Source organism: Mus pahari, chromosome 14 (genome assembly GCF_900095145.1).
Source record: "Mus pahari chromosome 14, PAHARI_EIJ_v1.1, whole genome shotgun sequence".
NCBI lineage: Eukaryota > Metazoa > Chordata > Mammalia > Rodentia > Muridae > Mus > Mus pahari.
In genome coordinates, this window is record NC_034603.1 from 51,593,710 (window position 1) to 51,617,710 (window position 24,001).

The following is a 24,001-nucleotide window of genomic DNA, read 5'->3' on the forward strand; positions in this document are numbered from 1 at the left end:
TTTAATTTGCTTCACGGCGCTTTCCATTTTCCTCAGTTACAGTAACTGGTTAATAGTATTTCTGTCCTTTCTAAACTGTAACCGAAGATGCAGGATCTTGGCGTGTTGCTCACCAAACTATCACTAAAAGTCTAGAACACTCCCACGCACAAGAAGGGTCGGTTTTGTATTTTGTGACCGAATTCCCAGCTCACACGTCTTCCACGCCTGTCACAGCCAGGCTCCGCCTCCTGGAGCGACTTCCGCCTACCGCCTGTGAGGAAGCAGTCGCAGAGAGAAAGTCGTAAAACGCAGGCGCCGGGAGGCCGCAGGACCTTCTGGGTAAAGATGGATTCCTACGACCTGTTTCGCCGGCTTGGAGCCGGCGCCAAGTTCGACGTGAAGCGGTTCTCAGCAGACGCTACTCGATTCCAGGTACTTCTGTACGCGGGGAGCCGAGTGACCGAGAAGGGGCGGGATCCGGAGATTGGGACCGTTGACAACCGGGTAGCGGGCGCGCTGGATACCCCGAGGTCCGGCTCCGATCACCCCCGAGCATTCCCTCCTGGGATTTAGCTTAACCTAAGATTTACCCGAAACTTCTGAAGGACTGTTTACTGAGCCCCGGTAGACTCAGTTGAGCCTGGCACAGACACTTTTGTTCCCTAGCTTCTTACAACATTGGAATCCTTTCTGAGATCCCTTCTTGGAAACTAAGAAAGCACGCTTTCACTGTAACCTACCCGGGTTTGACTTAATGTGCAGATAGCTGTACTGCAGTGGAGAGTTGGGGGTTTTGGGTTTTCATCACTCTAACCAATGGNATTTTAAGTAACTAACCAAAAGTGTGATCCTGAAATGCGCGCGGGGGGGGGGGGTCTTAAAGAAGTAGTGAGCATGAAAGGAAGTCAGTTGGGACTTACTTGTTAAACATTTTAAACATAAACCTTACTGTAAAAGAACAGCCTTTGTGGAGGGTGATGTCTGTGTTTCTTCGTCCAGTCTGCAGTGCTGTGGTTACATTTCAACTATGGAGCGGGGATTTCTGGGACCAAATGCTGGGTCTGCTAGTGAAGACTTCTGAGATCTTCGCTAAGTTACTTGCTGATGCCTGGATTTTTTTTTTTCTCTTCTGTCTCACTGCTATATACCTTGTAGGGTTGGTGTGAGGATGAAGTAATTTAATATCTAATAAAACACCCTTGACATGTAGTAAATGTATATAAGTATTCATTGTTGTTGTTGGTAGGATTCTGTTTGCCTAAACACACTACTTAGCTCAACAAAATCTTGTTTGAAAAGGTTTAAAAAGGTGAATTACTGAATCTGTGTCCACCATACGGTTGGATGGAAACAGTTCTGGCAGTAAATTTCATTTAAAACTTTTGGGGTTTTAGGTAGGAAAAAGAAAATTCGATTCTGACTCTTCGGAGGTCCTGAAGGGACTAGACTTCTTCGGAAACAAGAAGTCCGTCTCAGATGAATGTGCAGCGTTACAGATACACCAGGAGCCCCGAAATGAGGAGAAAACGGAAGGGGGCCGGTTGGGAAGGAGTAAGGAGCCCAAGAAGAAAAAGAGAAAGAAGATGGCTTCAGGTTAGTATTGGCTTACTGTTAATTTTTTCCCCAGCTCCAGAACAGTGCAACACGTCAGACAGCACATACCCGTTCCTTTGTTGAACGTTGAACGGATATGGCCATCTGGATTATACCTAGGTCCTGGCTCTTACTTGCTACTGCAATGATAGCCATGCATAGCCTTTTGGACAGGTGTTGCTATTTCTGGAGAGTAATAATCCCAAAGTGGAGGTACTCTGTGAAGAGGTATGCGTCACTTCCTTAGAATAGATACTGAAGAATGACTTCCCACACTGTTGTCTTTACTGGGTTTTTAATTTAAGACAAGGATCCCCAATCTCCCTGGGATTGGAGGCTAGGGAAATGGAACAGCAGATACAGATACTGCCACAGAAGCCTCGTGATCTCAGTTTGATTCCCAAAGCCCATATAAAGGAGGAAGGACAGAACTGACTCCACGGCCAGGCCTTATCTCGGTCTGGCAGCCAGGGATGCACAGGGAAAGGAAACCCTGTCTCAAAAAACCAAAACAAGAATAAAAAAAAGAAAAAAAAAAAACAAAACAAAAAAAGAAGTGACTCCACAGTGTTTTCCTTTGACGTCTGCACACATGCTGTGTCACAAATGACTACCCCGATAATAACACATTAAACCAAGTGCCGGGTTACAGGCCTAAGCCACTACATCCACCCTAGTGCTTTTACTGTTTTTTTTTTTTTTTCTTTTTGTCAATTTAATTACTGGAACTCTTAATTTAGATTTCATTATTAATATTCTTTGAGACAAATGTGTACCCTAGGCCTCCCTTTAACTCCCATTGTAGTTAGAGTGACCCGCACACCTGCTCATTCTGCCTCCCTCTCCCAAGTGCTGTAGTTTGATGTTGTGTTGGGGATCAGACGTAGGGCTTTCTGCATGCTAGACATGTAGTCTGCCCTCTGAGCTGTATCATCCCCACCCCCTTCTTAAAATTTATATTTTCTTGATAATTAAATGAAGTTAAACATCATTTGTTTGGTTTTAAGCAGGGTTTCTATGTAGCCCTGGCTGGCCTGGAACTCACTATGTAGACTAGGCGAGCCTCAAATTCACAGAGATTTGCCTGTGTCTACCTTCTGAGTGCTGGGATTAAAGATCCCTGCCACTACATCCAACTCTGAATATCTCTTAATATGCTTTGTGGATGTTTGGTTATAGCTTTTGTAAATTTTCTTTTCCTTTGCATAGTTTTTCTTTTCTTTTTCTCCCGTATAGGAAATGCTCTATAGGAACATTTATGTGTTATGTCTATTAAGTTTCCTAGCCATGTGTCTTTTTTTTATAAAGTAAATACATAAATTATATAATAATGGTGAGTAAATTTCTTTCCTAAATTTCATTTCCTATTCGCTAGTTCTGCTATATTTTTCTGTTCTATGTGTTAACCAGGTTTGTTTGGTTTTTTGTTTTGTTTTGTTTTTTTGTTTTTTCGAGACGGGGTTTCTCTGTGTAGCCCTGACTGTCCTGGAACTCACTCTGTAGACCAGGCTGGTCTCAAACTCAGAAATCTGCCTGTCTCTGCCTCCCAAGTGCTGGGATTAGAGGCGTGCGCCACCACGCCCGGCTTGTTAACCAGGTTTACCTTAGACTACTAGGCACAAGTGATTCTCCTCCACAAGCTGCCTACAGGAAATGTCCTGTGTCTCTGTCTCTGTCTCTGTCTTTCCCTCCTTCCCCCTTCCTTTCCTTCCTCCACTTCTCTCTCTCTTTCAAGTAATTCTTCTCTGTGATAGCTACTGGAAATATAAGGAGTTTTCTTTCTCTGTAAATTAATCTCTTCATATTTTATATTCCTTATGTACTAGGTTATTCATTTCTTCTTAGTTTGGTAAGCTTCCAATATTATGGAAACTAGCACAGAATAAAAGATCCTCTTGTGTTTTCCTACCTGTCACTTCATTTTGTAACACTGACAGGATCCTCAGTCCTGCTGGTTTATTTGTTATAAAGAATGAATGGAGCTGGGGCTGACAGACGCCTCTGATCCCAGCACTCAGAAGGCAGAGGCAGGCAGATGTCTGTGAGTTTGAGGAAGCCTGGTCACAGAGAAACCCTGTCCAAAAGAGATAGAGGGGAGTGGAGGAGAGAGGAGACAGAGAGAAGAAAGAAGAGTGAATGGGATGGATCTGGTGGCACACGCTTTTAATCCTAGTGCTTGGGAGACAGGGGCAGGCAGACTCTGAATTCTTGGCTAGCCTTGTTTATATAGCAAGTTCTGGGTCAACCATGGCTATATAGTGAGATCCTGTCTAAATAAATAAGATGAAAGAATGAACAGGGAATTAAATTCTTTTCCCATGGCTTTGTGTTTGTTTTCAGTGGTATCTCACTGTATAGCCTATAGTGGGTCTGAAAGTTGAGATCTTCCTAAGACAGGCTGGCTTCAAACTCACACCTGCCTCTGCCTCCCAAGCACTGGGATTAAAGGCGTGGGCTACCACCGTCCGGCTTACAACTGATGGTACACTTTATTTCCCACCTTTCCTTTAGACTGTCTTTGGACTCTGCAGTTTGATTGGTTTGCCCTTGTGTTCCCATGCCAGTGTCTCTCTCTTTACTTAGCCTTACATCTAAAAACAAACAGAAAGCAGAGGAGCGGACAAACTGCCAAGTTATATCATCATATGCTTACAGTGTACTGGGGACTACCTAGGACCACATACAAGCTAAATAAGCATTCTGTTGCTGAGCTACAGCCAATCCAATATATACCTTAAATATATACGTAGTTTGTCACTGCATGTCAGTTATGTCTCAGTAAAATTAAAAATTATATCTTAATAATGCCACAGAGGAGCTGGAGAGATGGCTTAGCAGTTAAAAGCACTGACTGCTGTTTCCAAGCATACAGGTTGAATTCCCAGCACCCATATGGCACTTTACAATGCCTGTACCTCTAGTTCCAGGGTATGGGATGCCTTCTTTTGGTTTCCCTGGTTACCTGGCATGCATGTGGTACTCAGACAAAACATCCATACCCATTATTAAAAAAAAAAATCAATTAGAAACCTGAGCATAGTAATACTTTCCTACAGTTTCATCATCACTCTGGAGGTGGAGGAGGGAAGATCTGTAGTTCAAGGCCAGGCTAGACTCTGTAAAAAAACATAAAATATTCATTGAAGATCTTTGCTCACTGCTCACAGAAAGTTTTTAGATTGTTCTCAAATATTTGTTCTACCATACAGACATTAAAGTTGGCTAATCTGGTCACTAAGACAGTCAGGTCTGCTTCTAATTGAGCCAGTGTTGACAGATAAGGAAGAACTGCAGTCTATGATGTGGACAACTCTAAGCATAGTGATTTCATTGCTATTGCACATGAAATCTTCCTCTATTCCAGTAGTTTCTAGCTCGATGTTTGATGAACAAGCTAGCTGCCCTGTAGCCTGTGTACACTCAGTCCATCTCCTGTTTGACACACACAGTTGTCGTGATGTTCACAACTGACAACAGCCAACAAAAGGAAGAGAGCGAGCCTCGGCATTCTGTCTGACCACAGCTCTCCTATTCCTGGCCTTATATATACTTACTTCTCTTCCCCATGGAATCTGCGAATGCCTTTTCTGGTTTAGTGTGAAGTGTAGCCAATTTGGCACACCTAATATTGTTGCACTTGATACCTTTGATTTTTCAAATATAGAAGTTCCTGCTCAAGAAGACTTTGACGGTACTATCCAGTGGACATCCTCTGTAGAAGCAAAGCTTGAAGGTGAAAAAGTCAGTGGAGAGAAGAAGTTAACTTCAGGAAAGTTGGAACATCTCAGAAAGGAAAAGGTTCGAAAAATACCTTCACCTCCCAAAGTGTACATAGAGTTTTCACTGGATATTCTGTTTGTGAATTTATTTTGTTAAGATGGATAACTAATTATATTTGCTTAGGTTTTACTTTAATGAAGACTGACAGAAGCCATCTGTGCAGTGCCAGAATGCTTGGTTACAGTTATAGAAAGATCAGATAGAGTGTAGTTCCGATTGTTTATAGACACGTAGTGTATATGTATAAGAATTCTTGAGCTCCTCAAGTTTCAAGAGTAATAGTGTGCCTATAATTAAAAATTTCAAGTTTCTTGGGCTGGTGAGATGGCTCAGTGGTTAAGAATACTGGCTACTCTTGCAGAGGACCCAGGTTCAATTCCCAGTACCCATAAGGCAGATCACAATCATCTGTAACTCCAGTTCCAGGCATCTCTGTAGTCATCAGGCGCACACACATGATGCTAATACGTTCATACATATATACAGCAAAAACACTCATTTACATAAATTATTTTTTTAATTCCAATGGGGGGAGGGGGGTTCGAGACAGGGTTTCTCTGTGTAGCCCTGGCTGTCCTGGAACTCACNCTGTAGACCAGGCTGGCCTTGAACTCAGAAATCCGCCTGCCTCTGCCTCCCGAGTGCTGGGAGACTTAATTCCGATTTCTTAACTGCGTTTGATAAGCCTAAAATTTGGCGTCCTTTCTCTCTTCAGTGTCGAACTTACGGATTGAAAGCTCTTATTTCTCTGGGAGGGATTACAGGGTTAGAATTCTTTTTGTTGTGATCTACATGGATCTCTTGATTCTCCTGCCAAGCCACTTTACCTATAGAGGGATAAAGTTCTTAAGGAAGGTCATTTGTGATAAGGCTATAGGACATGAAAGAGCAATGAATCTGTTGTTTCCTGGACCCTTGCCACTTGGCTGGTGGAGACTGCAGTGCTGTGCTTCAGTGACCCAGACACCAAAAATGTGGCTGTCTGTGGACAAGAAGATGAACAAGTTGCCCAGTCAGTACCACTAAGCAGCACCCTTGGCATTCAGTTTGAAGAAACACAAGGGCTGATGGCCTGTTTTTATTTTAAAGTATTAAAAAGCACTGGCATTTGTATGCTAAGAACCAGATTGAAAACATAATTTCAGAGCTTGCCTTCTAGAGGTTTCCATAAAGTAATATACGAAGTGTGATAGAAACACATTACAAGTGTGATAGAAACACATTACAGTGCACAGACAGGTGGGCCCCGTCATTTGTGAGGGTTTTCTAGCTGTGAATACCATGAAATGTACTCAGTGTCTTGTTGGCTGTGGGCTTGTATTTAAGCAGAAAGCTACTTGTGTTGCTGTAGTTTATGCCAGAACTGTTACTGTTGTTGGAAAGCATCTCAGAGATTGTTGTTACTATGTTGTTTGGATGGATACATGGTGGCTCCTTTGTCTCAATTTATAGGTTAACTTCTTTCGGAACAAACACAAGATACATGTCCAAGGAACTGATCTTCCTGACCCAATTGCCACGTTTCAGCAACTTGACCAAGAATATAAAATCAGTCCTAGATTGCTCCAGAATATTCTAGACGCAGGCTTCCAAGTGCCCACACCAATTCAGATGCAAGCCATTCCAGTTATGCTGCATGTGAGTGTGAACATTCTCCTGCATCTTCATTCTCTTTCTGACCCTTGGAAATCCTTTCCACCTTTAGTCCCCTATTAAGTCTTTCATTTGATTGAAGGCCCATCTCAAGTGTTTGTACCCCCATATAAAACCTGCTCATTACAAGTAGACACCATCATTTCCTTTATCAGTTCTCTCTCTCTCTCTCTCTCTCTCTCTCTCTGTGTGTGTGTGTGTGTGTGTGTGTGTGTGTGTGTGTGTGTGTGTGTGTGTGTGTGTGAATCCATGACCCTACTGCCTTAGCCTCTTAGGTGCTGGCACTTTGGTGTGCGCTGTACTGTGGTTGACACTCTTTTTCATGAAGCATTGAAACCGTCTGAGCATGGAGACTATGTTTTGTCTTTCCTTAGTTGAGTTTGTAATGCCCAGAAGCTGCATCAGAAATACAAATGCTTTTTAAAGTGTTTATGCATAATCTAACTTGGTCTCCCCGCTGCCTCCCATACTCTTTATTATTGACATAGCCTTCACATGTAATAAAGCACACAGACTTTAAGCACAGTTTAGGCTGAACAGTGTATAACCCACATAACATAACTGTTCTCCTATAAAGCTGTACATTTCTGTACACTCCAGAAAATCCTGTTGTGTCCCATTTATTCATTCCTTACCCTACCTTACCCTTAAAAACCAAAACAGAACAGTATTCTGGTTGTCATGGTATTTGTCACTTCTGGGGTTTCAGGTAGGATTGTCACTCATCTTTTACTTAATGTTTTTGAAACTTACAACACATCTGCTACTAAATAGCATTCTGCTGTATGAATATATTAACAATGTGCATATTGAGTAACTTGTTGATAGAAGTGTAAATTAGATGAAATGTTTGGAAACTAAATTTCCTGAGGACTTTAAAAACTAGCAATGGTACAACCATGCAGTGGTAGCACACAGCTTTGCTTCTGGCTCTTGGGGGGCAGAAGCAGGCGGGTCTCTGAGTTTGAGGCCAGCCTGGTCTACACGGTGAATTCCAGCACAGCCAGGGCTATACAGAGAAACCCTGTCTACAAAAATAAAGAACCAAATGGGCAGTGAAAAGTTCCCTGCCCCCCTCTCCTCCCTCCTTTTCTTTTCTCCCTTTTTCCTTTCTCTCTTCCCTCTCCCCATTTACAAAATAATCAACTTGGCCTTCAATTAAGGTAGAGGAAAGTTATGAGTTATCTTTTCACCCCATTATATTAGTTCTTTGCTTTGCTTTGTGTACTAAATTGAGAATATACTTCTATGTTTCAGTGATTTTATTAACTCACATTTATTGAATTTGCTCTTAGGCTATTTCTACCATTTCAGCTTAGGCTTTAAAAATTACAGTGACCCCTTTGAAGATTGTTATATTCTTGCCACCTAAGTTGTCACCACTGTTTAATTCTAACCTCTACTCACTATGTTATTTAATAAATTCATCCCAAGGAGATTGAACAGTATAGATACTCGGGTAAAAGGTCAGTTGTGTTAATGTGCTTTAGTAACAGAGTTTAATGGGAAAGAAAACTTGAAATAGTAGTTCTGATTCTCTCTGGGTTTTAGTTGTCCATGGTACATACCATTCAAATGCACATTAGTAGTGGTGCTCTAACATTGTTAGGGCAACCGTAGCGAGTGGGGGGGGATGTTAGAAAAAAATGGATGGGGGCAGTTAGAGGAGTAGGTAGGGTGTAAACAGTTGGATTAATGCATTCAGTTTTAAGTGGTAGGGTGTGAGCTGGGATTAATTCGGTCAGTTTTGTTGTTTTCATTCAGTTTTATTTGTTGTTTTCATGGCTGCTCACGTCTGACCAGGCTCTGAAAACTTGATAAACTTGTCCTGTACTTCCTGTGCTCTGTTGTTAGGGTCGGGAACTTCTGGCTTCTGCTCCAACTGGATCTGGGAAGACATTGGCATTTAGCATCCCCATTTTAATGCAGCTGAAACAACCCACAAATAAAGGCTTTAGAGCCCTGGTTATATCCCCAACCCGAGAACTTGCAAGCCAGGTATGACTTAGAGTTTTGAGAGAATGCTTTGCCTGTGCTTTGATATCTTTCTTGCTAAGTTGGTAAAGCTCTCAAAAGAGTGTACTCTGTATAACACAGCATGTGGGCTGCTCTTGTAAATGTCTACAGTTTTCTAGAATGTGATTTGACAATTATGCTTCTTTGATAAAGACTCCCAGATCTTTAAAATTGAGAGGGTCCAGTGATATATTGAAATTTGTTTTGCTCATTTAGAAAAGTGAAAGATTGCTGGGCATGGTGACTCAACACCTGTAATCCCAGCACAGGGAGGTGGAGGAAAGAAGATCAATTCTCCACAGTCATGACACCCTGTCTCACACAGCTGAGTGTGTGGCACATGCCTTTAGTGCCAGCACTTGAGAGTCAGGGGAACTAGAGAATCTCTGTGAGCTCTTGACCAGGGCTATGGAGTGAGGCCTTATCTTAAAACCGAAGAAACAAAACAAAAATACCCATTTTCTGAGAAAGTCAAAGCTCACTGATGAGTTCTGCTGTCTCCGAGTGTAAATAAAGCGCATGCCAAGTGGTAGGACATCTCACTCTGGAAACTGCAGCAGATGGAAGGCGTTGTTTGCTTTTGTTTCACGGAAGTGGTTTAGGATCTTGAGGAAAACATCAGGTCTTTGAGCATTCCAGGCCATCTTGCAGCGCCCTACAGGTTTCCTCTGTGGGTCGGTAATAGGGACACCAAAGGCATAAAAGAAGCTGTGTGCCCAGGCCTAGTGTCTTAATGTTGGTTCTCTCACTTCTTTGTTTTAGATTCACAGAGAATTAATTAAAATATCTGAGGGTACAGGATTCAGGATACATATGATCCACAAAGCTGCAATAGCAGCTAAGAAATTTGGACCTAAATCATCTAAGAAGTTTGGTAAGAACTTCCTGCTTAGTATATGTAAGGGATTTGGAAATAATAAGGATTCTAATTGCTATGTAAATGTTATAGTGCAAGTCAGGGGGGGGGAGGAGAGAGAGAATGAATATGAATGTAAGGTATTTGGAAATAATAAGGGTTCTAATTGCTATATAAATGTTACAGTGCAGAGAGAGAGAGAGAAAGAGAGAGAGCGAGAGAGCGAGAGAGCATCCTTTTTGTATGTGTGTGTGTGTGTGTAAAAAATTTTTTTTAATTTGGGGTTTCAGGTAATTCATACTGGCTTCAAATCTATTTAGTTGGAAATGACCTTGAACTTCTGACCCTCTTGCTTAGCCTTCCTAAGTACTGGAATCATGGATGTGTACCACCACACCCAGGCTATGTAGTGCTAGGAATCAAACCAGATTTTTGTGCATGGTAAGCAAATATTACACCAACTGAGGCACATCTCTAAGCCCCTAATTAATTATTTTATTTTATTGAGAGAGGTTTATCTGTGCGATCCCTACTGTCTAGGAACTTGTTCTATAGACCAGGCTGACCTTGTAGTGCTAGGATTGAAGGTGTGCGCCACCACCATGCCATGCTTTCATTAGTTATTTCTGAGGAAGCTGAACTTAGACTTTCTTCCGTCTTTCACCCAAATGATCTGCATCTGTGTCCCAGATGATTCTCCCACCAGTCACCACAGGGACTTTTGTAGTTGTTGTAGCTGGTGTGGGAACCAGTAGCCCATTGTAGGTGGAGGCGAGAAATCCTGTTAAGTTCCTCGGTGCCCAGGACAACAGTCCACAGAAAGTCAGGTGACTCACTGTGTCGGCAGTGCTAGGGGTTGAATCCTACCTCTGTGCCCTTGGTTTCTAATCTGTCATGGGAAGGAATGTCTTGGCAGATACAATTGGATTACTTGTCTCCCTCTGTGAACTAGAGAATTTGCTTTTAACTTGAGCTCTGAAAATTTATTTAAAACTTTTCAAGCCAAGCATGGTGGCACACACCTGCAGTCTTATCACTGAGACAGGAGGATCAAAGACATTTTAAGGCCAGCCTGGGCTTAGGGTGATGTAGTGTTATCTCTTAGAAGTTGAAATGGCTACAAGGAAAGCTAAGCATGGTGGCGCACACCTTTAATCCCAGCACTGGGGAGAGGCAGGCAGATTTCTGAGTTCGAGGCCAGCCTGGTCTACAGAGTGAGCTCCAGGACAGCCAGGGCTACACAGAGAAACCCTGTCTCAAAAACAAACAAACAAAAAAAAAAGCGAAATGGCTGCAAGGCTAGTCAAGAGGTGCAGCTCTTGCCTAGTGTCTGTCAGGCAGCCTTGGCTTCACTCACCTGACCCTCAGGCAGAGGTGAGATGACCAGGGGGTTGAGGGAGTCTCAACTACACGGCAATACTCAGTCTCAGGCTGAGGAAGCTGCTCTGATTGTAGTAAAGAGAGCAGAGATAGAGATAGCTGGGCGGGGGCGGGGGTTGTGCTGTGGTGGATGGCTTACTAACAAGAATTTGATTTTTGTCTTAACAGCTCTTTCCTTCCTACTTAAGGTTATTAACTGAAATTCTGAAGGCTTAATTCTGTACTGTAAGGAATGCATCTTATTTTTGCAATTTCTCCCACTTGTTTTTCCTGTAGATATTCTTGTGACTACTCCAAATCGACTGATCTACTTGTTGAAGCAGGATCCACCAGGGATTGACCTAACAAGGTACAACGTTCTCATGTCTTTCATTGACTTGCTTATTTTATTAGTTTTCTTGTTATTGTGACTGATTATTTGACAAACAGAAATTGAAGGAAGGGAGGAAGGGCTGCTGTTTGAAGGCGTATAGTTCATTGTGGCCTTGTGGCAGGAAGGTGAGGCCTGGACTCCTTGCATCCACAGTTAGAGAGCAGGGCAGCGATGGCTGTTGACTCTCAGCTGCCTTTCTCCTTCTTATTCAGTCTGAATCCCACCCATCGTGCAGTTTATAGTGTAGGTCTTCTAACCTCAGTTAACCTGGTCTAGATAGTCCTCACAGACGAGTCCAGAGGCTTGTCTCTGGTCATTTTGGATCCTGTTGGGTTAACAGTATCACCCATCACAGTTACTTGTTCTCAGTTGCTTTTTTTAATTGTCCTTTGGTGCATACTGTGTGCCAGCTATGTCAGTGTTATGCTGAGGATAATAGTTTAAATTATCTAGCAGAAAACTGGGAGTTAACTGGTCAGGAAGAAAACTACACACCTGAATAACCAGTTAGTACACAGCTCCCCGAGACCTTTTCACATCTTTTGGCAAAGGCGAAGGGACCCTGAAGGAGTCCTCTGTCATTGCTAATGTAGCCTGTCTTTGAGGATTTAAAGTCTTTGAGTCACATTTATCATGGTTTTGTGGTCATTTTTCTTGTACATTTTTTTCTCATTTGATAAAGTGGCATTGTTGTTGGACTTTTCTTCATGTGTACTGACAGTTTGCTGAAGTGTCCTGGATCTTCAGTTCTGTAATCACAGCTTGTTTTGCTATTCATTAGTGTCGAGTGGTTGGTAGTAGATGAATCAGACAAACTGTTTGAAGATGGCAAAACTGGGTTTAGAGACCAGCTGGCTTCCATTTTCCTGGCCTGCACATCGCCCAAGGTCAGAAGAGCGATGTTCAGTGCAACTTTTGCATATGACGTTGAGCAGTGGTGCAAGCTCAACCTGGACAACGTCGTTTCCGTGTCCATTGGAGCAAGGTAAACACTTGTTCTTTCTCATTATCCCACTCGCTTGTTGTCTTGGGGGACTGGGCCTTTTGTTTTGGTTTGGTTTTGCTCTGTTTTTTGACTCAATGGAATAGTCCTTTAGTGTGACACCAACAAATGAGAGAAGCTTTACTGATAGAAATGTACTTTTTCAAAGTCAAGATGGAGGCTGTTTCAGAATCGCACAGTGAAGATCCTTACGTTTGCATACTTATTCATCCCAGCATCATTCATTCATTCATTCATTCATTCACAAAATACTTCATCAGCTCTGTGGCCACCCATACTTAGTTTCTCTGAATGTTTAAGTAGGACTGCATGGTCCTACTGCCATTACTTACACATGACAAGTAATTCTGGCATAAAAAAAAAAATGAGTTTGGTAAGCACCAGAGGATGTAGTTCGGTGATTAATAGAGCAGTTATGTAGCAGGAGATCTCTGTTCCATTCTCCAGCGCTGGAAAAAAGGTTTGAGGTAGATAAGCATTCATGCTAAATCAATATCCTGCCTCAGATTTAAAAAGGACCAAGGAAGCATGGGTTGGCAAGATGGCTCAGCAGTAAGGGCGCTTCCCACCAAGCCTGCTACTGAGGTCAATCCCAGAACCATGTATGGAAGGACAGACTTGGGAAAGTTGGTGCTGTGTCACACAGGTGTGTACATGGTGCTCAGAGGACACTTGTTGGAAGTTGATTTAGTCTCAGACTGGCCCATTTACACAGCAAGAGCCTGTACCAAAACTCTGTGCCATCGCCGGCTGGTTTGGGCTTTTTGTTTGTTTTGTTTTTAGACAACAAAGCTTTTCTACATCTAGTCCCAGCAGACTAGTCTTAAGCTCACAGAGCCTTGGGCCACCCTCCCCGTGTTGGGGTTGTAGTTCCTCACCAGCATGCCTAGCTACAATCTGATTCGTAAAAGATACGGTTTTCTTCTCAGGAATTCTGCAGTCGAAACTGTTGAACAAGAGCTTCTCTTTGTTGGATCTGAGACTGGGAAACTTCTGGCCATGAGAGAACTTGTTAAAAAGGTATATTGGAGTGTACTCTGGACTTCTGGTAAAGGTCACTCACATTTTATCATCATTCTGCATTTTATTTAGTGCTGATTCAGTCTTAGTGATCCGCTGCATGGTGAGGCTTCTGGACCTCCCTGGTAATGCCCCAAGTCCACATCTACCTGTCCATGTGTCCTTCACTCCCTCATCCCTGCTGGTTCATTAGAGACGACCTGGGGCACTGAGGAATGGGAGATGCCCTCGCTCTGCTTTTGGGTTTTGTTTTGTTTTTTTTTTTTTTTAAGATTTTATTTATTTATTATATGTAAGTACACTGTAGCTGTCTTCAGACACTCCAGAAGAGGGAGTCAGATCTTGTTAAGGATGGTTTGAACCACCAAGTGGTTGCTGGGATTTGAACTCTGCACCTTTGGGAGAGCAGTTGGGTGCTCTTACCCACTGAGCCATCTCACCAACCCTGCTTATGGGTTTTTATCCCAAAATAAGTACTGAGTAGAAGCCCTGGTTAGAAAATTTAAAGACTAGAGAGTTGGCTTAGTGGTTAAGGGCACTGACAGCTCTTGCAGAGAACCTAGGTTCAAGGCCTATACCCACATGGTGCCTCACAACCATCTTCTAATTCTGGTCCCAGTGTACCTGACACCCTCGTTGACCCCTGTGAACACCAGGTACATACATGTAAGCAGAACTCATACACATTAAAAAAAATAAAAGTGCGTTCAGGATAAGAAAGCAAAAAAGTACAAGTGATAGGTCTGCTTTTTGAAATTAATTTTTATAGGTGAGCACAAATACATCAACTGCCTTAATGGTAGAGCAGTTAGGATGGTTAGAAGATGGAGAAGAAAGGCGTTTGTACATCCCAGAAGCCAGGACGTGGACTTCTGAGCTGACAACCTAGGGATTTGAATTGTTCCAATTCTATCTCAAAGATGACAGCAGATGTGACCATAGTGTGCTGAGAGCTCCTAGCTGATGCTCAGGTGTTTCTTGATTCCATTAGGTAGTGGGGATTTTTTATTTGTTTATATTGATATTGAGACAACTAGAACTAAAGATACAGGAAGATTCTAAAGTTGGAGTAAGCAGTGAATTAAAGGCACAGTTTTTATAGTATGACCAGAATCAAAGTTCTGGGGCTAAGAGGTAGTGTTTTTAGCATTGGAATTAGTAAGATAAGAAATACTGTCCAAGGACAATGGAAACCTGTTGTAGAGGATGGATGGTGAGGAAGATGGAGGCATATTGAGACACTGGCAATAGAAGTGTATATCTTAGAAGTTCTATTGCTGTGATAAAACACTGTGACTAAATAAATAAACAAATAAAAGGCAACTCAGGGAAGCAGAGTTTATTTCAGCTCACAGTTCCACATCACAGTCTATCACTGTGGGATGTCAGAGCAGGCATATGGAGGCAAGAACTGATTGGGAGGCGATGGAGGGATGCTGCTTAATGGTTTGCTTTCTGATAGCTTGTTCAACCTACTTCCTTATAGCCCCTTGGATCACCTGCCTAGAGATGGCACCACCCACAGTGGGTTGGCCCATCAGTCATTGATTAAGAAAAAGCACTACAGACTACAGACATGCCTGCAGAATGGAGGCCTTTCTTCAGTTGAGAGTCACTCTTCCAGATGATTTTGGTTTTATGTCAGGTTGACGTAAAACCTGCCAGGACAATATACTGAATTGAATGGGATGTTTGTGAACTGAAGACATATTATGAGATTGATTGTATTATTTCTCACAAGTTATATATGCTGATTTTTTGCTTCTTTCTCCTAGGGTTTCAATCCACCTGTTCTTGTTTTTGTTCAGTCCATTGAAAGAGCTAAAGAACTTTTCCATGAGCTCATATATGAAGGTATTAATGTGGACGTCATTCATGCAGAAAGAACACAGCAGCAGGTAGAGTTAGCTGTACTACAAACACGATGCACTGCCTGTTTGCCATCTAGACTAGTACTAAAACATTTAATAATGTGTCTTCTTTCACCAGCGAGATAACACAGTCCACAGCTTCAGAGCAGGAAAAATCTGGGTTCTCATTTGTACAGCCTTACTTGCAAGAGGGATTGACTTTAAAGGTGTAAACCTGGTCATCAATTATGATTTCCCCACCAGCTCAGTGGAATACATCCATCGGATAGGTAAGCCTTTGTGTTCATGTCCTTGTTGCCTACTTTGCTTTCTCAGAACCTCTACCATTCCCGTTAGACATACGTCTTTGGTTTCTGGTGCTGTGAAAATCCAATGACTTTTTGGGGGGTGAGGAGGTTACATTTTCTTATTTAATGATGTGTGTGAGCATGCCGATGGTGTGGGGGTTGGAGGAAGACCTTGGGTATCAGTCCTCAGCTTTGCAGTTATTTGAGGAAGTGTCTTCTTGCCTTTGATGTATATGTCAGGATAGTGACCTGCAAGCTTTCAGGGAGTCCCTCATCTCCACCTCCCATCTTAACATATCGACACAGACTACAGACACTTCCTACTGCTCTGGCTTTTATATGGATTCTGGGGATTTGAACTCCCATCCTCTTGTTTGTGCAACAGGTGATTTACCCACTGAGACATCTCTTCAAGCCCAAAGTCCTTTATGTGAACCTGGAGAATTATTTCCATTTAAACAAACAAACAAACAAACAAACAAAAAAGCCATTTTCATGGTCTGGTTTCTCCTAGGTCGAACTGGAAGAGCAGGGAATAGGGGAAAGGCCGTTACATTTTTCACTGAAGATGATAAACCATTACTAAGAAGGTAAGTTAGGGGCTGGGATGTAACCCGGTTGTGGAGCTCTTGTCTGGTGTGTTTGATTCCAACATCACACCTACCACCCCACCATCCAAAAACTGGAGAAACATGTAAATTAGGAAACATAACTTAGTATTTTAGTTGCAGTTGACAAAAATGCTTCATTATTTTTCTGTGTGTATTTACTAGTAGATAATTAAAAATTACTGTGTCAAAAAAAAAAAAAAAAAAAAATTACTGTGTCCCAAATTCTGTTACTGATATATTAGTTAACTAAATTTTAGCCATGAGCTGGGTGTGATGCTTGCTGCCTGTAATCTTAGTGTACTTAGGAGGCAGAGCCAAGTAGATTGCCAGAAGTTTAAGGCCAAAAATCAGGGGAGAGATCCAGGGATGATGTTTTTGCACTTCCTCTATTAGAATTTGGAAGTGTTGACAGTGGAATATTTAGTTTTAGGTTTCAGAGTAACAGAACTCACTAGAGTTGGGCGGTGGTACTTGCTGTATCATTGTGGGGGATCTTACTGTGTACCCAGGCTTGATTTAGTCTCTGAGTAGCATGGGCTATGGGTGACTCTTGGCTTGTTGCTAAGATTGTGGGTTACCGAAGTCTCTAGAGGTTTTCAGTCCAGTCAGCACTCTCTTTTACCATGGTGCATCGTTCTGTTCTGGGACCAGATGGAGTTTTAAATTTAGTCCCAGAATCACTTGCCATAGAGGAAAATATATTTTAGTGACACATTTTATTTTTGTCAGTTGTAGCCCTTTGAAGTCTGGATATCATATACTTTTAGACTCTCCAGTCTTAATTTAGTCCATCATTATAGAATTTTATGCAGATTTCTGATTTTGGAGATAGGGTTTCACTGTTCAGCCTAGGCTGGCCTGAAACTCACAGTCTGCCTGCCTCTGTCTCCCACGTGCTGGTATTGCAAATAGGCTTGTGCCACCAGCCCCAGCTGTAAAGGTGCTGGGTATCTCTATATTCTGGCTGCCTACAGTAAGTTTTGGTTGAAGGATAACTGGTAGCATGTACATTCTATACATGTGCCTTCAGAGCTTCATTCTGTCACGCATGCTTTTTCTTGCTTTAACCAGCTTTCTCGTGTCTACTATGGAGGGGTGTGTTGCAAGAGCCTCTTTGGATCTAAGAGCTTAATAACCACAAGGATGTGACTCATGACTCCAATATCAGCTATGACCATTAGTTTTTCATCTGTGAGATGGGGTTTGTAGGATTTTCCACGTTAAGTCATTGTGAGGAATGAGTGGTCATTATATGTAAAATCTTGCAGTCTGGCCCATAGTAAGAACTGTCACTTAATGAATTGAGGCTTACCTCTAGCTTCACTGAGGATTGGAAATAGCTGCTACTTAAAGTTACTCATCCACATATTGATTTCAGTTCAGTGAATGCTTCTTTCAGGAATCTAGTATGGTTGGATTTGACAGTAATTGGTACTCTCTGAAGACTGCTGAATACTCTTGTGTAGTTTTAGTGCCTTTGTGCTGTACAGAGGGTTTTGTACATTAATGAGATGTCTTCCTGTTTTGTGGGTTTCTTTTTCAGTGTTGCCAATGTTATCCAGCAGGCTGGTTGTCCTGTGCCCGAATACATAAAAGGTTTCCAGAAACTACTAAGGTATGCATTTAAACTTACTCAGACCCTTTTCTCTGGGTCTTTACACAGTCTTGCTTTTTGTTTATTTTGTTTCTTCCTACTTGCCTTTATTTAGTTTGTAGTTAAGTATGTATAGCCCAGAATGGTGTGTTAATTTTACTTGTTTTGTTTATTTGTTTTTGTTTTTGAGACAGAGTCACTATGTAGACCTGGCTAACCTCAAATTCACAGACATTTTTCTGCCTTTAATCCCAAATGTTGGGATTATAAAGGTGTGTGTGCCACTATGCCTGGCAAATTTTTTCCTGTTTTTATCTTTCTTTTAATGTATATGATTATACTGTCACTGTCTTCAGATATGCCAGAAGATGGCATCGAATCCCATTATAGATGATTGTGAGCCACCATGTGGTTGCTGGGAATTGAACTCAGGACCTCTGAAAGAGCAGCCAGTGCTCTTAACTGCTGAATCATCCTTCCAGCCCCATGTTTTTAATCTTACATACAAATGGTTCTTGAGTTAAAAGATGTTTAAGATCATCTAAGCTCATTGTAAACTGAAAGTATTATAAGTAGAAAATGGTTTAGACAGTGGTGGCACATGCCTGTAGTCCCTGCATACGGGAGGCAGAGGGAGGTGGGTCTCTGAGTTTGAGGTCAGCCTGAGTAAGTTCCAGGACAGGTTAGGCTACACAGAGAAACCATATCTCGAACCCTCCCCCCCCCCAAAAAAATGTAGAAAATGAATTTAACATATTTAATATATCAAACACCCTAGCACAGTAGCCTCATGTACTGTAGACTTTCAGGTTTATGTGGTTTCATTTGTTTTTTGAGACAGGATCTCACTCTTGACTTAGGTTGACTTGATACTCACAGCAGGCTTTCTGGCTTGACTATTGTAATTCCTGAGATTACAGGCATGGATCACCGTACCTTGCTGGAGTATTTCTCTCTCACTCATTATTGAGTGACTTCCTTGGAGCTCTGCTTCTCTGCTGCTGCCCAGCATTGCTTTTTTTTTTCTTTTTTTTTTCTTTTTTTTTTTTTTTGCCCAGCATTGCTAAAGAAATTTTGTCACATATTGCATGCTGGGAGGGCCAGAGTGCAGAGCAGTCTCTGCCGAGCAGGAGTCACTCTGCATGAGAAGGTGAAAGGGCTGTCGTGTGGCTTCTGTAAGAGCATCAACTGGGCCTGCTCCTTTACTCTGTTCTTGCCTTGAGTTTCCTGTGTGTGGCTGAGTGACATTTACTGCATTCACAGTCCTGTGTACTCAGCCCCTGTTCCCAGGACTCTGCTTGCAGAACTGCACCTCTGTGTGCATTAAACAGCAGCTCCTGTCTTCCCCCTTCCTAGTCCTGGCAACCAGTTTTGTTCCCTGTTTCTGGTTCTTACTTCCTGGGTGCCTCATATAAGTCGAATTATACAGTGTTGTCTTCCTGTAGTATTTCACTTTGCACAATGTCTTTCGGTCAGAATTTCCTTCCTCAGCCCCTCCCACATTTTACCTGGCATCTGTCTGTCTGCCATTTAGGTTGCAGCTTACACCTGTTGCTAGTGATGTAGAATCTTTCAAAGACTACCTTCATACACTCCAGATTTTTGTCCTCCTCAGCATACTCTAATGCTAACGGTGATATGCCTTTAAAGCCTTTTTTAAATAAAAGTTTTACTTTAGAATGTATTAGTTCCTTCTCAGCTTTTTCATCTTTGAAATTAGATTCTTAAAAATTATTCAGCCAGGCGTGGTGGCGCACGGCTTTAATCCCAGCACTTGGGAGGCAGAGGCAGGCGGATTTCTGAGTTCGAGGCCAGCCTGGTCTACAAAGTGAGTTCCAGGACAGCCAGGGCTACACAGAGAAACCCTGTCTTGAAAAAAAAAAAATTATTCAGTGAGTGAAATATGCTTAGACTTATTAATAATGATTAATTGTCTGGAGTCAGATTCTTAATGCTTATTGACATAGAACATGAGGTTGTCCCAGAATGTATTTAATCACAGCCAGTGTGATTTTTAAGGTTGTTTTCCTGAAACAGTTGTAAGTGCTGTCAACTGATCTGGGCCATTGAAATGAGAAGAGCCTCAGCTAGTTTTAGCTTCTAAATGAACTTGTGTTTATTTTATTTCCTCTCTCACTTCTTAACTTCCAGCAAACAAAAGAAAAAAATGATTAAGAAGCCACTGGAAAGGGAGAGCATTAGTACAACTCCAAAGTACTTCTTAGAGCAAGCTAAACAGTAAGTACCTAAATGGTAAGAGATCTGCTATAGTTAGAGTAGACATGACTTTCCTTCAGAGGCATTTACAGAAGTAAAATGAATTGATAGGTAATCCATTATAGGATATGGTAAAAATGTGTCTCAGAATCCCTTTGATTTGGGAGTTTGCATATTTTAGTGTTGAAATTTTCTGTATCTATATATTAATCATCTGGATTTCCCGCCATATTTGAAAATAGATTAAAGTTTGCTGTGGATTAGAATTATACCTCACAATCCACACCGTCTGCATTAGGCCATGCTGCTAAAGCCAGCAGTTAGGAGCATTGACAGATGCTGATCAAAACTTCCTTGAAGCTTCTGTCTCTTGGGCAGGATTTCTTATAATCTTAGACTTATGCAGAGGTGCACTGTATCCTTTAAAAATTACTGCTTAGCTTAGGGTTTTTTTGTTTTTTTATTTTTTTCAGAAGGGGGGTGAGTACTTAGCATAGGTCTTGTGGGATACATACAAGTATGTTTTACCTATTCTAGGAAGCTAGCTACGTGTTTTGGTAAGGGTTTGCCAGAATATTCTGAGTTCCATTATCCTAATTAAAGAAGGTGATCTTTTTCATTAACTTCCCAGTACTAGAATAGCATTTACTCTAATAGACTCTTTCAGTTTGTGTGTGTGTGTGTGTGTGTGTGTGTGTGTGTGTGTGTGTGTGTGTGTGTATACACACATGTGTATATGTGTGTCTCCTAAGGGTGTTGTTAGCATCCTAGGGAAGTAAGCTAATTCTACTTTCCATTACCTTAAATTGGGTGGAAAAGCCATTAGGTGGACTGTTCCATAGACTAGCACAGTTCACTAGAAACTTGATGCTGGTGAGATGGAGAAATGCATGTAAAACAGGTCATATGAGAACATTAGATGACTTTAAACAAGGAATTTATATAAGGGGAAGGTCTTGGGGGCTGGTACAGTTACAGGAGGTTTCAAGGAGGTAGATGTGTCAAAGGACAGGTGAGATTTAGGTCTTTAGAACGAACAAGGTGATCAATCACATGAACCTGTTTGTGCTACCCTTATAAGCAGAACAGGAGGCTTGCACAACATTCTAGTGCTATGGAAATACAAAGTTCACTCCAGGTGTTGGCAGTGCACAGGGTGTCCCAGAGTTTTGTGTTTTCTTGAGATTGAGTGTGGAGGAATACACACCACAAACTTACAAAGATTTGGCAGCTTAATAGTTTAAATTTCACTGGTACTTTCTCAGTTTTATGAATTCTTAATACAGTGTTGTAGGGCTGTGTGTGTGTGTGTGTGTGTGTGTGTGTGTGTGTGTGTGTGTGTGTGTGTGTGTACACGTGTGTTTATGTGTATGTAGAGTTTTTGTGTGGCAGGTAATTTGTCTGGAATATATGAGGGCTGTTAGGCACCTGTCAGAGTCTTACTTCTTAAGATTACAAGTGGATGTCTCTCGAGTATTGAGTAGAAGCCAGTGGAAGCTTTTCTGGAGCCTGAAAGTCAGATGAAGCATAACACGGAGACCATTGAATTTGAATAGGATACAGCAGTAATTATTATTACTATTATTATTATTTAGATTAAACACTATTTTGGATAATTACACTTTAAATGTTTTGTGTTTATAGCATTCTTTTGGGCTTATTAAAACTAAGCTACAAGAAGCCTTGGAAGTGCTGGTTAAGTCTTGTGGTATCACCCACACACTTAAGGCTTTCTTTCCATTTACTTCTAATTTAAAGACTGTCTTTCTAAACATAAGAACAAGATCTAGCATGATCTAGTTCATGCTCCTTCTCCATTACAGATACAGGTTGCTTTGGGGTGTATAAGTTTATGTCTTCAGCTCAGTTTCCACATTAAACTTGGAACCCGATCCCTCAATGTCTAGACCCAGCCTGGTGTGGTGAGGGGTGGATTTGGATTTGGAGCCTAAAAACTGATTCTAATAGGAACTTTCTTGGGTGACTTGAGCAAGTTGCTTGTCTAATGTGTGATGACCAGCAGGTTTTATCCATTCTGCCTCATTGTCTTATTTGAAAGTGCATGTACAAACAACACTTAACAGCAGTGTTTAGTACTTACCACAGAACCACTGGGTCAAGACCAAACTCTGTGCTTTGTGCTATGTAGTAGTGTAGTTGGTTATACTGTTTTTCATATGGACAGTGATTTTTATGCTAGGCAGAGACGTAGGAAACATCTTTCTTCCCAGTTCCTCAGATGCTTTGCTGTGCAGTAACTTTTAGCACATGTTTATTTAGCCTTGGTTAAGAAGTAATTTCATATGGAATTTCTAATTCAGTATGTCTTCCTTTTCATAGGAAGAAGGTTGCTGACCAAAACAGCAAGAAGAAAGAAACTCTCAAAGAGAAAAGTTAAAAAATAAACACCTTAGAAGGCAATCCCTGCAGTGTAACTTATGAGCCCGGCATGGATTCTTATGGAGTACTTACAACCATCTTTACCAAACATTTGAAATCAACAAGGATATGAGAGAACAGAATGGTTCTGATGTAGTGATGCATCAAGCTTCACTTTGTAGGTGGAATTTATACAATGGAAATAACATGCATTGACATTTCTGCCTGGATGTGGAGAGATACTTCTTATAGAAGAACAAGACCTGATGCCAAAATAACACCCAACTGTGGTGAACTATTAAGGATTTTGCCGTTCAAGTGTGAAGGAAAAGTGTGATGCGTGCTGTGGAGAGGCATCTGGAACAATTTTAAAATAAAACCTTGAGTTTGAATGCACCATTCAAACTTGTGTGTGGGATGCAAGCAAGAGCAGCAGCAGGCCAGACACAGGAAGGAGGCCAGCACTCCCTTTAGTGTTTCTTTGTGGTATGAGCCACCTGTGGTTATCCAGATTCCAGAGGACTGGAAACTTCAGTCTGTTGAAATTTACCTGTACTGCACTGGGGAGGAAGCTTAGGCTTAGCTGTCCTCATGTTGCAACCGTAAGGTTATGACCAGCCTCTCCCTGTCTGACTTCATTCTCCATCATTTCACCATGTTCTTTCCTGTCTCTTTCCACTCAAGATGACTGCTTGAAAGCTGATAGCACTCTATCCTATCCTGATAAGGAAGAACATTCCAGTTACATGATATACCTAGCCTCATTGTCTGATGCTTATCTTTGCTGAGACTTGATGGCCTTCAACCACCCTCAACTGAGGACTGTGATCATTTGGACCAAGGCAGTGCACAGTGTGCAGGTTTTCTTTAATTACCTGCTTTTTACAGTGGAATAAAAAAAGGCTTGGTACAAGTTAAAGCACTTCAGACTAGAGCCTAGAATTTCTCAGGGCCTGTGCTGCCACAGGACTGCAACGTAGGTGACTGCCAGCAACTGAATTAAGCCTGTTTCCTTTAAGCAGTTGATGCTTTAGTCTAAAATTGGCACAGGAGACCTCCTTTTAAATGTGTATTTGTTTTAAAAAGGGATCGCTGTATCCCCGACTAGCCTGAACTCAGCAATCCTGTTTTAACCTGAGAATACAGACATGAGACTGTCTTGAATAGATGGGACAAAGACTTTTTTTTTTTTTTTTTTTAAATCAGGCTTCATTTAAATAAACTCCTCTAGAGAGAAAAAACTAAAAGTTTGTAATTGTTTTGTTCTTGCAGAGAGTTGAGTCAGTGTGTATCCTGAAGTGGGTATACACCATTGTCAGCTGTGTTTTCATTTTAGACCTTAAGCTTTTCCTGTGTTTTAAGAGTAAAAGTGCCTATCACTGTGTC

At 41.7% G+C, this 24,001-nt stretch overlaps 1 protein-coding gene across 1 annotated transcript; it reads left to right on the forward strand.

Moving 5' to 3' along the window:
- Positions 1–243: 243 nt before the first annotated feature.
- On the forward strand, positions 244–23,849 carry Ddx52 (DExD-box helicase 52). Its single transcript, XM_021212238.1, has 15 exons — positions 244–414; positions 1,377–1,575; positions 5,240–5,373; positions 6,808–6,993; positions 8,863–9,006; positions 9,787–9,898; positions 11,537–11,609; positions 12,415–12,618; positions 13,566–13,656; positions 15,432–15,554; positions 15,646–15,796; positions 16,329–16,404; positions 17,969–18,040; positions 20,171–20,257; positions 22,577–23,849. Exons 1-15 carry the CDS (start codon positions 328–330, stop codon positions 22,632–22,634), a joined length of 1,797 nt encoding a protein of 598 aa, XP_021067897.1. The 5' UTR covers positions 244–327; the 3' UTR covers positions 22,635–23,849.
- The last annotated feature ends 152 nt before the right edge of the window (positions 23,850–24,001 follow it).